Raw genomic sequence first — 15,345 nt, 5'->3', positions numbered from 1 at the left:
TTTTACATCTTGTTAAATAACCAAACGCGACAGAGGCATGAGAGCAGAAGAGAACCACTGTGGAGTCAGATACAGACAGGTTCTACAAATGAGATATTTTCACAGATCTTGTCACCCTTCTTAACACAAATCATGGGAATTACGTGACTTATATAAAGAACTACAGTCATATGAATTACATGTAATTAATTGAAGCAGATTATTTGAAGCCTTTCTGAGAATAATTCTAGTGATGGGAAGAAGGGAAGTGGCTATGGTTAGAGGAGGAACAGGGGACAGGATCGATTTGCCTCCAGAGCCCAGGATCCCATGCTGTTTCTTCTGGGCATTAGGACTGACTGATCATTGTGGATGTAGTGCTTAAGTGCTGACTCTCTGTTGAGTCAAAATAAACAGGCAGGAGGGCAAATAAGAAGACTTATTTTCTGCCCTTTTCAAGTATGCTCTGGAAACACCCTTCTTTCGACCCAAGATATGAGAATGTCTGGAGATCAGGTAATCATGTCCAAGGTGCTCATGCCAAGGGCTGGAGGACTGTCTATCTGACTCCTGGCCAGTGATAAGTGCTCGCTGGCTTCCTGTGAGTGGAAGATGGTTGCAGTGGGCAAGAAGAAGGGGGAAGGGAGCCCTAGGGCTGGGTGGCCCTTCCCTGGACAGCTCACGGTACTTAACATTTTCTGTGACAATCCTGGCAGGTCACTCGCATGACCCGCCACAGACCACGGCACCATCGTCAGGCCTGCCCAGAAGGAAGGGTGGACTCACCAGTCGGCAGGCGCCCCGGGGATCCCGCTGCCCGGCGCAGGCACCAGCACGGCATTCCTCTCTTCCGTCAGCCCCACCCACTGCTCCACCAGACGGGCTTCCCGTTCCACATCGTCCTCTGTCTTCTCTGCGGGACAATACGAGGGCATGAGCGCCAAGAGGGAGAAAGGACAGTTTCTAAATTTAAATCTATTTGCACTCAGTGGTACCCACAAGTGCCTTAAACATCCACGGTGTCCCAAATAGGGAACTGAGGCTTTGAAGTTTAAGACGGAGGACCCAGACGAGCTCAGAGAGGCTAGGACACTAGCCTAACAGATCACAAACCCAGGAAGAGTGGAAGGAGCGTTGGAACAGGGATTAGAAGACGTGGGTTATTTTACTAGTTCTGTAATTTTGGAAGGTCGTTCAACAGATGAGTCTAAGTTTCCTAATTTGTCAAATAGGGTTAATACAAGTCATGTCTACTTCACGCGCCTGTCAGAAGGATCAAGTGCAATAATGGATGTGACATTGCTTTATAAAACCAAACATCATTTTATAAGGATAGAGGATTAAAAAACACCGTATGTTGCACTCTGCAAAACTAACTTGTTTTCCTTCATGCTCATTATGAAAGGGATTTTATTTGATCTATTTTGCAATCCTCTTAGCCTAGTTCAACTCTGGAGTTACCTGGGCATAGGCAAAGTGAGTTTTCATTAGCAGGTTGAGCACACACATACACACACTGAGGCCAAGAGCAGAACACAGAGGCAAGATGTTTTACTGGGGAAGGGCTTTCGCCGACTTCTGCATGAAGCAGATTCACATTCAGAACATGTCCTTTGGTGGAGAACCAACCACACTGAGTGAACCGTTCACTCAGGATGAGAAACCGGGTTTTTTTTTTGTTTTTAACTCATTTTTATTTATTTATTTTTGGCTGTTTTGGGTCTTCGTTGAGCTGCGCGGCCCTCTCATTGCAGTGGCTTCTCTTGTTGTGGAGCACAGCTCTAGGAGCGCGGGCTCAGTAGTTGTGGCGCACGGGCTTGGCCGCTCTGCGGCATGTGGGATCTTTCTGGACCAGGGCACGAACCTGTGTCCCCTGCATTGGCAGGTGGATTCTCAACCACTGCATCACCAGGGAAGCCTGAGACCAGGGTTTTAAGAGCAGATTTCTGCTCTAGAATCCAAGTGGCCATTGCCAGCGTAAGCAAACTGAATCCTCGGAGCTGGGTGGTGGCGAGTGGACCTGCAGGCCAGCTTCAGGCCACCCCGAAGGAGCCAAGAGCATGGCTACCGCCCAACGGTAGCCGCAGCCACCTGCCAAGTGTCGTGGCTTCAGAAGTGACCCTTTAGCTGCTGTCAGTCCCAGGTTCTGAGCCTGGAATACCTCAGGTGGAGATGTCGATATTGATGGCATTTGCATTCATCAAAACAAAACCTGAATTTAACGTTTAATGTCAGTTAACTCAAGTAATGAAACATTACTTTCAAATTCAGAGCCTGCTTAAACACTGTACACTAATGATTCACTAATATCTATCATTGTTATGGGGTCAAAAAGCTAAGACACAGCAGTCCAGCTAAGGGAGGAAAACAGCCTACCACTACTGTCTAGAAGTGAAAAGACTACTCCCAGCCAGGAGTTTACTCTCACATACCTTTTTTATTGCTGACTTTTTTAATCTGTTCATCTAGGTATTCTCGCCGTTTAATGAGGGCATCAGACCACCTCTCTCTCACACAGTTTAAGTCTTCTTCCTGGCATCAGGGAGGGAAAACATTTTCCTGTAGAGTGCACAGATAACTATTTCTTTTTTTTAAAAAAAAAAAGATGCTTAAATTGATTAGGAAACTTTTCATTAGGAAAGGCCATTGAACATTGCCGTGTGATTAATATGCAAGAAAGCAGAGGCCTCAGGAACACTGCATGCTGATTGAGGATCCCATGACTCAGAAATCAGAGCCCCTGGATTTCCAAAAAGATAATTATACTTAAAAGCAAGAGAAGCTCAAACTACACCAGCTGTTGGATGTCTTATATGGTATGTGTGTGTATGTATTTAAGTTGTAGCTATTCGTTTGAAGGGTTTGTGATTCTAAGCAGAAGGACACCAGAAACACAGCCCAAATCACAAAGCAGCAAATGGAATGGAAAACGACAAGCATTTTCATCATTCATAGCTCGATGGCTGGATAAGATGTATTTTCTGAAAGGCAAAGGATAGATCAGTGGAGAACTTTTCAAACTTGCTGCAAAGGTTTTACCTCCAACCACTACCATGAGGCTAACCGAAAACTTCCCATGCAAGAAGCCAACATGCAGTCAGCCATGCTGAGAACTCCCAGAAGCAGCCGCTGGACTCAACTGTGAACCACGTGGCAGGAAGCGCACAGACAGCCACAGGACGTTAGTTAATGGCGTTGCTGAGATCCAAGGGGATACTGGTATCTCCCCTACCATTTGTTTTTACTTGCTTGTTTTCTTTCTTAGTAAAATTATGAGGTGGGAAAGACACCTACCAATTCTATTCAGGATGCTCTTTGACTTGCCTAATTCCGGCCTAACCCTTAAGACGTTACATTAAGAGCAGACACCTGAGAACTTCTGAGGCTTTACCTACAATGGACCCACATTTTACTTATAGGAAGGCACACCAGGAAAACATGTTTTTAAAATTTATGTAGAGAATCAGTACAAAGACTGGGAACCAACCCAGAAAACTTCATCTTGGTTTGCCACCTTGACCATTACTGTTATCTCACATTCCATGGACAGTAGGCCAGTCAGCCCTGACTAGGTAAAATTTCATGTTTGCATGTATTTTTTCTCCCCTAGATTTCCAAAAAGAGATTAAGCTGAGAGCTGAATTCTCCAGGTTATGAATAAGATTGGCCTTAACGAGAGAAGAAAACTGGCTAAACGAAACTATGTGCTTAAAATGTCTTCAGTTTTCCTAGCCGGCAAAAGTCTTGAAAGTACAACGGCATGTTAGAACAGTACTACTCTCTTGGATATAAGGAGCTAACTGCAGGTTCACATAGGAAAGACAGGTCTACTTAAAGATTATGGATGGGGCCTCCCTGGTGGCGCAGTGGTTGAGAGTCCGCCTGCCGATGCAGGGGATACGGGTTCGTGCCCCGGTCTGGGAGGATCCCATATGCCGTGGAGCGGCTGGGCCCGTGAGCCATGGCCATTGAGCCTGCGCATCCGGAGCCTGTGCTCCGCAACGGGAGAGGCCACAACAGTGAGAGGCCCGCATACCGCAAAAAGAAAAAAAAAAAAAAAAAAAAAAAAAAAAAAAGATTATGGATGGATAACGACAATTCTTAAGATCACCAATTTAATACAGTGAGAGTGGTCTTGTTTAGAAAGGCTTTTCAAGCTAGCAATTTGAGATGGCATAGCAAAAATGCAGGATCTGCTTATAAATTTTGAACTGACAGGGAAATCTATAGAAATAGTACTGTATCCCTGATTACACTGAAAGCAAATCAAAAGCGAGTGGAAACTGCATATTCTTGCTCTACGGGCCTCCATTCCTCCTCCCTGCCCTCGGCTTCGCGAATGCTGGCAATTAGCAGCAGCTGTGCCCCATGCCACAGGATTGACAGCAGCAGTAATACCTGATAACTATCCATATCATCACCATCCTCATCATCTCTCTGGTGGGGAAAAGATAAACACAAAGGACATGCATTTTTTTTTTCTCAAACAGCACACAAGGAAAATAAGTCTTTAAGCTTAACACACACATTACAATGGATAGCACACACAACATCGGCATAATAAAACATTTAACCGAATCTCAAAAAGTGGATGTAATTCACTTGTCTATAATTACTTAAAGAATTGAAGATTTTTTTTTTTGTCTTTAATAGAGAAAACAGTCATTTAAAAATGGGAACTCTCTCAGACTCTCTTAGCTGGGGATTGGACACAACCCCGCTGGGTCAGGCCTTATGGCGCTGTTATGCAAACAGTTGCTATTTGTTTCTGGGTGAGCTATTTGACTGAGATTTAGAATGGGCAGAACTAGAAAGGGCTTTAGGGAGTCTTTGGCTCAACCTCCTGGTTTTAGCTGTGAGGCAGCTAAGGCCTGAAGGATGAAATGACTGAAACCAAGGTTCACACAGATAGTGGCAGGGTCAGGACTGGAGGCCAGGTCTGCGCCCTTGTCCATGCACCACACCACTGTCACTGTGAAATCATCACAGGGGAAGACCCATCGGGAAGCTAAGACTCCACGTACAGTCAGCCCTCCTTATCCACAGGTTCCGCATCTGCAGATTCAACCAAACACAGGACCTTCCTGATAGGAGGGCCAAGTGTACTAGGCCATTTTATATAAGAGACTTGAACATTCTCAGATTTTAGTATCCAAGTGGGGGGAGGGTTCTGGAACCAATCCCCCCAGATACCGAGGGAAGACTGTAGAAGGTTCTGTATACTGTACCACCACAGTAAGAGCACAGCCCACTATTTTGGATACGTGGCTCTATCATTATCCACTGTTGGATATGTCAGTATCCATGTCAATCAGGTGAGAAACATCAGAACTGTCCTAAACCCATGGCAACATTTTACAATACTTACATAAACTAAGCATTTTGGCAGAACATTTGCAAAACAAAATCATCGTGTGGAAAAAAAAAAAAGGGTTTTAGTTGAGACAATTTTCCTTAGAAACAAGAATAAAGAGAGAATTCCCTGGCGGTCCAGTAGTTGGGACTCTGTGCTCTCACTGCCGAGGGCCTGGGTTCAATCCCTAGTCGGGGAACTAAAATCCCACAAGCTGTGCAGCCAAAAAAAAAAAAAAAAAAAAAGAAAAAGAAACAATAAAGAAATCCCCATTTGTAGAGAATATCCATCTCTATGGAGGCAGGTTCTACTCAAAATGAATACTGGGCCATGTAACAACCTTCTTTCATTTTTCTATGGTTATTGGAGGGTTAATATTAAAAAAGGAACTGGAGTGGCCTAGTCAGACAAAAGACAAACTTTTTTTTCAAATGCCTTAAAAAATATAATTACATTATTTCCATATCTAAGTATACTTCAAAATATACTGCCTTTTAAAAGTGCTTTAAAAATACCGTTAAGATTATTCTCTGTGTAGACTTTAAAATGAACTTTAGTTTTAGTTTGGTAACCATCATTTTCATTTGGAGAACTCTAACTTCAGTAGTAAGCCCACTACAGAAATAATTTTTCTCAAATCAATTCCTCCTATTAATGAATAAAGTACAAACAGCTCTAATTTATCATTATCTTTTAGGCTAAGAAGATACTTCTATTCATCGAAAACTAGCTTGAGCTTTCATGATGTAGAACTGCTGTGACATGAGCATATTCTGGATTGGCTCAAGCTATTGCATCAAAATAATTCTGAAGTACTATGTCAACAACAAAAATGGCACTGGACATGACCTTGAGCATGGCAGCAAAGAAAAATAAAAGCTTTAAAACAGTCACAGTTTAAATGTGCATGACAGATACTATAAGAAGAGCATTCAGCACCGGGGGAAGGCAGGTATTTGAGAGCTCAAATTTTGACAAAAATCAGTTTTAACTCAAGAGGTATAGCTGTTTTTAAAAGTGCAAATAATCAATCCTTGCAATGTTCATCAAACAGGAATAGTCAGCCAGTTGATGATCCATGTTCATAGGTCACAGTTCACACACACAGATTCAAAGTTTTATCTAAGATCAGAGATTTATTAAGCCACAACATTTTACGGCAGAAAGGGACCTCAGAGAATTATTGCGTCTACCTCATCGTTTCGGAGGAAAGAAAAAGGGAACTCGAAGTTTAAATTACTCAGTTAAGTCAAACAAAACTTAAGAACCCAGGTCTCCTCACTCCAAGTCTGTGCTCTTTCTACCAGGCCCTGCAGTTGCCCCCGGAGCTGATGGCCAAGTGAGGGACAACCCAACTTCCCCTCCACATACAGCGAAAAGTCTGGTGGAGAAGCCTCCCTGGAAACAGCAGACTCCAGCCTCACAACTCCATTCATACTCTTCCTAGGCTTTCAGTCGGAGGCAGTTTCGGCCTGGGATGAGGAAAGCAGTGTCTGACACAGCTGTGCCTTCCTTGCGGCCCAACAGTCCAAGCCAATGTTTCAGTAAAGTCTTTGCTGCCATGAAGCCAAAAGGAAACTGAGATGGAAGATGAACCCTTCTCAAGATAGGCTGGGCTTACGCCCAGACTCTACAGAGAAAAGTTTTCTCCCCATCATGACAGGGAGTGTGTTCCCCTTCATGTGCGGCAGTGAGGGAACCAGAATTCAACGGTCTGATTCTTCCCAGTCCCTAATTACATCTGATAGTAAAGTGGGGACTTGGTGAAGCACATGCGTTCTTTCAGGCCCCTGGGGACAAGTTCCTGATCTTAAAGTTTATTGTGACTGGTAAATAAGATGAATTCTTAGCTGGTTCCATCTTTTAATTTTTTTTAAGTGAGAAAAGAAGGTTTAGCAAAAGGAGATTTAATGAACAAAAATGATCATGAGGACAACTTTCAATTAAAAAAAAAAAGTAAAGCTTTCAGAGAGCTGGTTAAGTATGCCAGTGTATGGGGGCAACTTTCTATTAATAAAAGTGGATCAGGCCAAAGCCAGCAATATCAAACACGCAACATAATTCGGGCCAGATATAAAATAAATCCTGCCTAAAGTAAATGAGCACTGTAGCACTGATGTGTGTTTATAAATAAAATTATTATTAATCGGCACTAAGCCAATACAATAATTTAAACCTAGCAAAAAGGCAAAGGATGGAAATATGGATGGGGTGGCCGAAGCCGATACATGCTTAAGGCAAGGAGTTCAGTTATATTCCTGAACAGGTCTCCATCACAGACCACTGACCACGTTAATTCTACACTAACCAATCTTTGTTAAATACTGTTTGCAATCTGTTGGTCTCACCTGGTAACTGTCCAGCCCTCTCTGGAGCTTGGTGGACCTGGCAGTCACGCAGCCAATGGAGATCGACAAGATAGCTTCGACCATGAGTGGCAGTGTCCCAGAACGCTGGACAGGCTTCACTGTGACTTGCACTCTCCGGGAATGACCCTGCAGGGGCAGGGGTGTGATGCGGAAATGGGGGCCAGGGATGGGGATGGGGAGGGATGGGGGAAGAGGACCAAGGAAGGGGAAAGAATTAGGGAACAAAGAGGCAAATAACTAGAAAATTCCAGAAACTGTAAGAGTGGGACAGGGAGAAAACACGAGAAACAAGCAAAGACAAACCTAGTACCTGTCTGAGTTGAAAGACACCTCCTGTGTTGACATCTTTTGCCTGGTGAAGCTCCACAGCAGCGTACTCCCCCAGCTCATTCAGCTCTAGTATGGAGATCCACATCTCTATTCTGCGAGTAACCTCGTTCCACCTGCAGAAACACATTCCAACAAACGACCATGTCATTGTCCAGGACATTATTAGCAACAAGAAGAAGCCCCCAGTCCCTGAGCACTTACTATTCATAAGGCACTGTGCTCTGTGTGTCACATAGATTATTTTCTTGTTTAACACTCTAAACAATCCTGTGGTATAGGTTCTTTTCATGTATTTTATTGATGTATACCTTATAGGCAGTGAACTGTCCAGATCTCAGGCATAGACTTGGAGGGACCATGACAAATGCATACACCTGTGCATACACCCTGCCATCACCACAGCAGGTTTGCTCAGGCCCCTTCCCACTCAATCCCCACACCACCTGCAACAGCTGTGTAACCTCACAGATTAGTTTTACCTGCTCTAGAATTTCATATAGATGGAATCAGGCAGTATTGTACTCTTCTAGGCCTGGCTCCTTTGATTCAGAACAATGTTTGTGAGATTCATCCACAATATGTAAGAGTGGGACGGAGTTCTTTTTTATTGTTGAGTAATATTCTATTATATGACTAATAACACAATTTGTTTATCAAACATTGTCACACTGAAGGACATCGGGTTGTTTAGTTTGGGGGATATCATGAATAGAACTGCCATAAACATTCATGTACCAGGCTGCTTATGGACTTATGTTCTCATTTTTCTTGGGTAAATACTTAGGAGTGGGATTGCTGGGTCACGGAAGAGGCAAATGATCAACTTTAAAAGAAGATACCTTTCTGTTTTCTTCTATAAGCTTTATAGTTTTATCTTTTACATTTAAAGTCATGCTCCATCTCAAATTAAGTGTTGTGTATCATGTGAATTAAGATCAAGGTTGTTTTTTTCCATAAAGGTACACAGATGTTTCAGTCTCATTTGTTGAAAAGACTCTCCTTCCCCCATCGAATTTTTCCAGGGCCTGGTAGTTCCTTTCATCATTCCCATTCACGAAGGAGGAAACAGGCTCAGAGAGTCTTTATTCTTCAACCACTGTCCAAGGGTGAGCCTTGACCCTGCATCTAAAGCCCTCAGCCAAGCACGAACCTGTCATGCAACGTTCTTGTCTTAGCATGAAGGGAATCGACTTCCCAGACAGAGCTGCCATTCCCGGTGCACCGGTGGCCCCATACTTCGATGGCCAGTGCTCCGTCTGAAATGAACTCCAGGAATTCTTCCGTTACACTCACCACGTAGTCCTGGGATACGCGGGGGAGACGAAACAGCAACAGGAGTTAGGCAGAAAGGAATCTGTGAAATTTCCTTTTTAACTTTCAGCTGTATACAGATTCATTTCAGAGTACACTAGCCTGATCCCAACCTTAAAACCATTGCTGCTGTTTCACAGAAAACCGCAAAGAAACCAGAATATTAGATGGGAAGTGATATCCTGAGGTAATTTAATTGAACTCCTTTCTTTAATAAACGAGGACCCTGAGGAAAGCAGCAGCCCCACGTCGCACGGCTTGTTGGCTGCAGAGCTGAACCTGTCCTCCCTTCCCCCTGGTTCACTCTCTTTTCCCTGGGACCACTCTGACTTTCCGCCGGAATAGACCAATCAGCACAGCAAAAAAAAAAAAAAGCGGGGGGGAACTTCTGATTGTTCCTTGCTATGGCTTAGAAGACCAAAACAGAATTAAATTTTATACGATTATCTCCAAGATTCTGCACTCCTGCTCTTCAACCCTCCCACTCCAACGCTTTGTTGTGAAATACAAACAGAGGAGCATGAGGAAATGGATGCTGAAGAGACGGAGCAGTGAGGCAATCACCTGGAACAAAGCCGCAGGCAAGGAACCATGTGGATTTCCTTCCCACTAGCATCTCAGTGGAATCTCAGGTGACTAATTTCTCGAAAGGGCTGCGCTGTAGTGGTTTAACCTTATACTACCTAACTTCTTATTGTATTTGGAGACAGAGCCAGAATTTTAAAAGGAAAATAAACATCATGACCAATTAGCACAAACTACGCATTTTAGAGGTTAAAAAAAAAACCCCAAAACCCCAAGGTCACACAGTGAGTCCAAGGTCTCTGAGACTAGCATCTATTCAACCAGTTGTTAACTAGGATGTACTTAAAATCCAGGTTTCATCCTTCTAAATAAGCAGCTTTTTGGATCCAAAGAAAGATGGGGAATATTTAAAGGAGTATTCAGAGAACCATAACAACAACAACAGATTAATAAAGAATTAAGAAACAGACTTGGTGAATACAGGTAAAAATAAAAAGTGGGCTATTCTCATAAAAATAAAGACTTGACAGGGGACTTCCCTGGCAGTCCTGTGGTTAAGACTTCACCTTCCAACGCAGGGGGTGCGAGTCCGATCCCTGGTCGGGGAGCTAAGATCCCACATGCCTTGGGGCCAAAAAACCAAAACATAAAACAGAAGCAATACTGTAATAAATTCAATAAAGACTTTAAAAATGGTCCACATCAAAAAAGATCTTTAAAAAACAAATAAATAAAAACTTGACAGGGACTTCCCCAGTGGCGCCGTGGATAAGACTCCATGCTCCCAATGCAGGGGGTCTGGGTTTGATCCCTGGTCAGGGAACTAGATCCCACATGCATGCCACTACTAAGGAGCCTGTGTGCTGCAACTAAGAAGCCCACCTACCACAACTAAGACCTGGTGCAACCAAATAAATAAATATTAAAAAAAAAAAGAGAAATCTAGCCTTTCAAAAAAAAAACCTTGACAGACTTTACATATGGGAAATTTTATAGGTGGTGATATGGATTTGTCTTCTAACTGTAGAACCAGAAAGAATAGGCACAATTTCGAAAAGAAGAGGTCTTGAATATCTATTAAGAATTGTCCAAAGAAAAACAAAATTACACAGAGGCTAGAGTCGGGCTGTCAGAAATGACTGGTTGGCAGCCTGATATGAAAGACAGGAAGAATAGCTGATGTCACAAAATAAGTCCAACCAATATTCACCATATATTCGCCTCTCTCATTTTGTATGATCTTTAAAAGCTCATACGGGACTTTAGAATGCTATGCTTAGAATTCAAAAGAATGAAAAATATCTACAGCAACTTATATGGTTAGATGCTCACGTATATTAAAATAATAAAATGTAATTCTACAATCTGTAAAATGTGATCACATTTTTGTAAAAAACTTTTTAAAGTTATGCATGCATGACAGTAAGAGTGTGTATCTCTGGCCATTTATGTGTATGAACATATGTTTGCACACACATAATATGCAGCAAATTGTCACTGGTCATCACAGATTTCAGGTAGAGGCCTTTCAGTTTATTTTATTATTTATTTTAAATTTTATTTATTTTTTGGCTGCATTGGGTCTTCGTTGCTGCATGTGGGCTTTCTCTAGTTGCGGCGAGCGGGGGATACTCTTCATTGTGGTGCCTGGGGTTCTTATTGCAGTGGCTTCTCTTGTTGCAGAGCATAGGCTCCAGATGCATGGGCTTCAGTAGTTGCGGCGTGTGGGCTCAGTAGTTGTGGCACACGGGCTTAGTTGCTCCACAGCATGTGGGATCTTCCCGGACCAGGGCTCGAACCCATGTCCCCGGCATTAGCAGGCGGATTCTTAACCACTGTGCCACTAGGGAAGTCCCCAGATTTTATTTTAAACACTTTGAAACGATCTGAATTTGTATTAAAGTACATTTTGAGCTTAAAAAGCTCAATAAACCTATTATGTTTATGAAACATTCATATGGGAAAAAACTCTAAGTTACAAGTAGACTTTTGAACTGAGCCGCGGCCGGCTGTCTCCCAAGTAGCTCATTTTGTAATGGCATTTGTACCTTACAGTGAGAGAAGGTCACAGTGTACTGGGCATCCTTGGACTGTGGGGAAGGCACCTCTGGGTCCACTACTGGGGCAGCCACTGTGGATTCACATTGGTCCCAGAATGTGTATTGACAGAAGACAAAATTTGAGAGGTTTAAGGGCAGCCCAGTTGCCTCTTTAATTTTTACCTGGAGAGAGAAAAAAAATGCAAACATAACTCTCATAAAGAAAACAAACTATGCATTCTTTTCATATCCAGCTACCTCAAATTTAAGAGTAGGTGATGAAATAAATAAATCAGTCATCCATTTGACAGCTGAAAATATTTCATTAAGGGTTACCTACTTGTCATGAAATGTGTACCATAGTTCCATAACTACAGCATGTGAGCATGGTGACAAATGCACACATCCCTCTCAAACTTTCCTAATGACGGAGTTTCTGACACAGCTGTGACCTTTACTAGAAAAGCATGATTCACTAAACAATATGCACTCCTTGCATGCCACATACATAGACTTCTGAAATTTCATACAACTGTCATCAGAAAGTGTGCTGTACTTCTGGGAAAAGTACTGTCTGTTATTGTATTTATTGTCAGAAAGTTTAACTTTTACCATGTTCTATGAAAAACTCCTAAGATTTTCCATAAAATTGTTTTGAATTGAAAAGGGCATTTATCTGAGCCTTCCCAGCCCTGCCCTCTCACCCGGCACGTCAGTTTTTTGACTCGGTGAATGATTTCCCCGCTGCTGTCTACGACTTCAAGACTCCCGCTTTCACTGGAGTTCTCCGAGGAGTCATCCTCCACCACGCGCTCCGGGACGGCGCCTGTAACTCGCATCACTTCCACATGGAGACGCCCGGCAACCTGGGTCAAGGAACCAGAGAGCCGTGGGGTTAAAAGACAGCCCGTGGACAATTCTGACCTGAGATGGAAAGCATGCTACAACATCTCCGGCGAGCAGCTCCGCTGTTATCGCTGGGCTACCTCCAGCAACAGGAAGCTCTCAGTACTTCCAGAGCCAGCCCACTCCATCGCCTGCCCTGTAATCACCCTGCCTTACTTTGAGCCAAATTTGCCTTTGTACCTTGCCTCCCGGAGTCATCTTCATTCTTACCCTTCTTCTACAGGACAGCCCAGGAACAGCAAAAAGGCAGCTATCACATTCTACCTGGAGTTATCTCTTTCCCTCGTTCACATATTCATTCATTTACTCATTTGAGCAAATACCTGGCATCGTGGGAACACCACGATAAAAAGACACAGGCTCTGCTGTCTGGGTACTCACAGTCAAGTGGGGAAAGACACAGAATAAAAAACCCAGTGTAGGGGGCTTCCCTGGTGGTGCAGTGGTTAAGAATCCGCCTGCCAATGCAAGGGACACAGGTTTGAGCCCTGGTCCGGGAAGATCCCACATGCCACGGAGCAACTAAGCCCGTGTGCCACAACTACTGAGCCTGTGCTCTAGAGCCCAGGAGCCACAACTACTGAGCCCGTGTGCTGCAACTACTAAAGCCCGTGCGCTCTAGGGCCCGTGCTCTGCAACAAGAGAAGCCACTGCAATGAGAAGCCCACGCACCGCAACGAAGTGTAGCTCCCGCTCGCCGCAACTAGAGAAAGTCCGCGTGCAGCAACAAAGACCCAAAGCAGCCAATAAATAAACAAATAAATAAACAAATAAGTAAATAAAAACCCAGTGTAAACTAGCTGTTCTAATAGAGATACATGCAGGTTGTTAGGAGATAAATTTATCCACTCAAATATTTACTGAGAATCGAGTGTGTGCCAGGAACTGTACTAAGTGCTGTGTTTACAACAGTAAACCAACCAGTCATGGCCACTGGGCTCATGGAGCCTCTCCCCTACCCTCTTGGGAGCAGAGAATGAGAATGGAAGTAACCCTAGGGCTGGGAGAAGGGTGAGGGGGTGAGACCTACTCCAGGAGGAGCGACAAATACAAAGCCACCAAGTTATAAGGAAATAGTTTCTTTAAGACTGTTTTTCTAAAAGAAAAAAAAGGGGGGTGGGGGGAACTTATGTTTCCAGAATATCCTGGTGGATCTCTGCATTGGTCCTAGTTTAGCAGTGTCTCTCTTATAGCTGGTTTCACAGAACTGATTTAAGGATAGGAATGACCCTGACCTTTGCATTCTCAGAGTGTGGTAACTGGCCAAGTTTTCTTTGGCAACACAGTTTTAGGTCATAATGACTGGACTTGTGAAGGGAACACATGCTCTGGCACTACAGTGTCATCTTACATAGTGAGGCTTATTTTTAAAAGTAGCTCAGATCTAACTTCCACAGAGCAATTGGCTCTGACAGCCAGGACCCGAGAGAAATTAGTTGACGGTATTTGACAAGTGAGACAAATATGGAGGAAGGAGCAAGAGAAGGGGAAGAAAGGAAATATGAGAAAACGGTTAGAAGACAGTGGCTCTTAAGCTTTTTTTCCCCAATGTTTTTTGAGACCCTAATACATTTTTAGTATAATTTCAGGGGATTAACGAAATACTCAAAGCCCACCATGGACCCTAGCTTAAGAAACCCTGACTAGGGACTCAGCCACTAAATCTCTTTGCCATAGGAGTTGTGCCCATTTTTAACATGGGAAAAAGCAACTTAGCCCACTATTTTCCTAGAGCATAATGTCCACAGGTGGGTTACTACATGTGGAATGTGAGCTGTGTACTTACACATCACAACTGGGAATCTAGGGTCTATTTTCTGGGTTCACTTTGGGCAGAATGGCACCCTATTCTTAGTCTGCTCTAAGAATCACAAAAAATTACTTAGTATTTCCAAGTTTGCATGTTATTGAAGGATAAGCTAGGAAATAAGGATGTCACTAACTTTAAAATGAAAACGTCAGTTGACGAAGTGGATAATATAAAAAAGTTTGAACTTGAACATTTTCTGAAATGTTTCAGGCTGACAGAAGGCCAATATAATGAAATAAATGAAATATGAGGGGCATTTTTTTAAAAAAGAGGAGGTAACAGTGGGATGCTTAAGCTTGTTTTCTTTGAATATTTTAGAATTTCAAAATAATCCTCCCAAGTTGTATCTTGTAAAGACCACTTAGGGCCAGGAAGGAGTTAAAGTGTACTACAGAGGTGAGAGATTCAGAGAGAAATCACTATGGGGCACAGAGCTGAATCTGGTTTCCAAAAGATTTCGAATTTGATTAAAACAGAAAATACTTGTGAACCACAAATAAGAAACATGTTCTAATAATCTTTTTAAAACCATGCCTTAATTTTGATAGTTTCTTTTGATAGTAGTAGAGAAAGAAGAATGTGATCCTGATGCTTCACCCTAGTTTCTTGATCTACCTCAAGAACAGAACTTAAATCGAATTAAAAAACAAAAAACGAACTTGAGCTCCGTGCTTTGTGATGACCTAGAGGGGTGGGATAGGGAGGGTGGGAGGGAGGCTCAAG

General features: G+C 43.1%; 1 protein-coding gene across 1 annotated transcript in view; it reads right to left on the bottom strand.

The window, feature by feature from the left end:
* KIF13A (kinesin family member 13A) overlaps positions 1 to 15,345 on the bottom strand; it is a 207,421-nt gene that overhangs the window by 17,632 nt on the left and 174,444 nt on the right. Inside the window, 8 exon segments of the mRNA XM_081247019.1 lie at positions 766 to 892; positions 2,412 to 2,511; positions 4,378 to 4,416; positions 7,681 to 7,827; positions 8,012 to 8,144; positions 9,182 to 9,333; positions 11,916 to 12,089; positions 12,611 to 12,772. Of these exon segments, the coding sequence (XP_081103145.1) occupies positions 766 to 892; positions 2,412 to 2,511; positions 4,378 to 4,416; positions 7,681 to 7,827; positions 8,012 to 8,144; positions 9,182 to 9,333; positions 11,916 to 12,089; positions 12,611 to 12,772 (1,034 nt within the window).

This window comes from Mesoplodon bidens, assembly GCF_964165515.1.
Source record: "Mesoplodon bidens genome assembly, chromosome: 10".
Taxonomy (NCBI): Eukaryota; Metazoa; Chordata; class Mammalia; order Artiodactyla; family Ziphiidae; genus Mesoplodon; species Mesoplodon bidens.
Note: the sequence above shows the minus strand (reverse complement) of the source record. Positions and strands in the feature narration are given on the sequence as shown.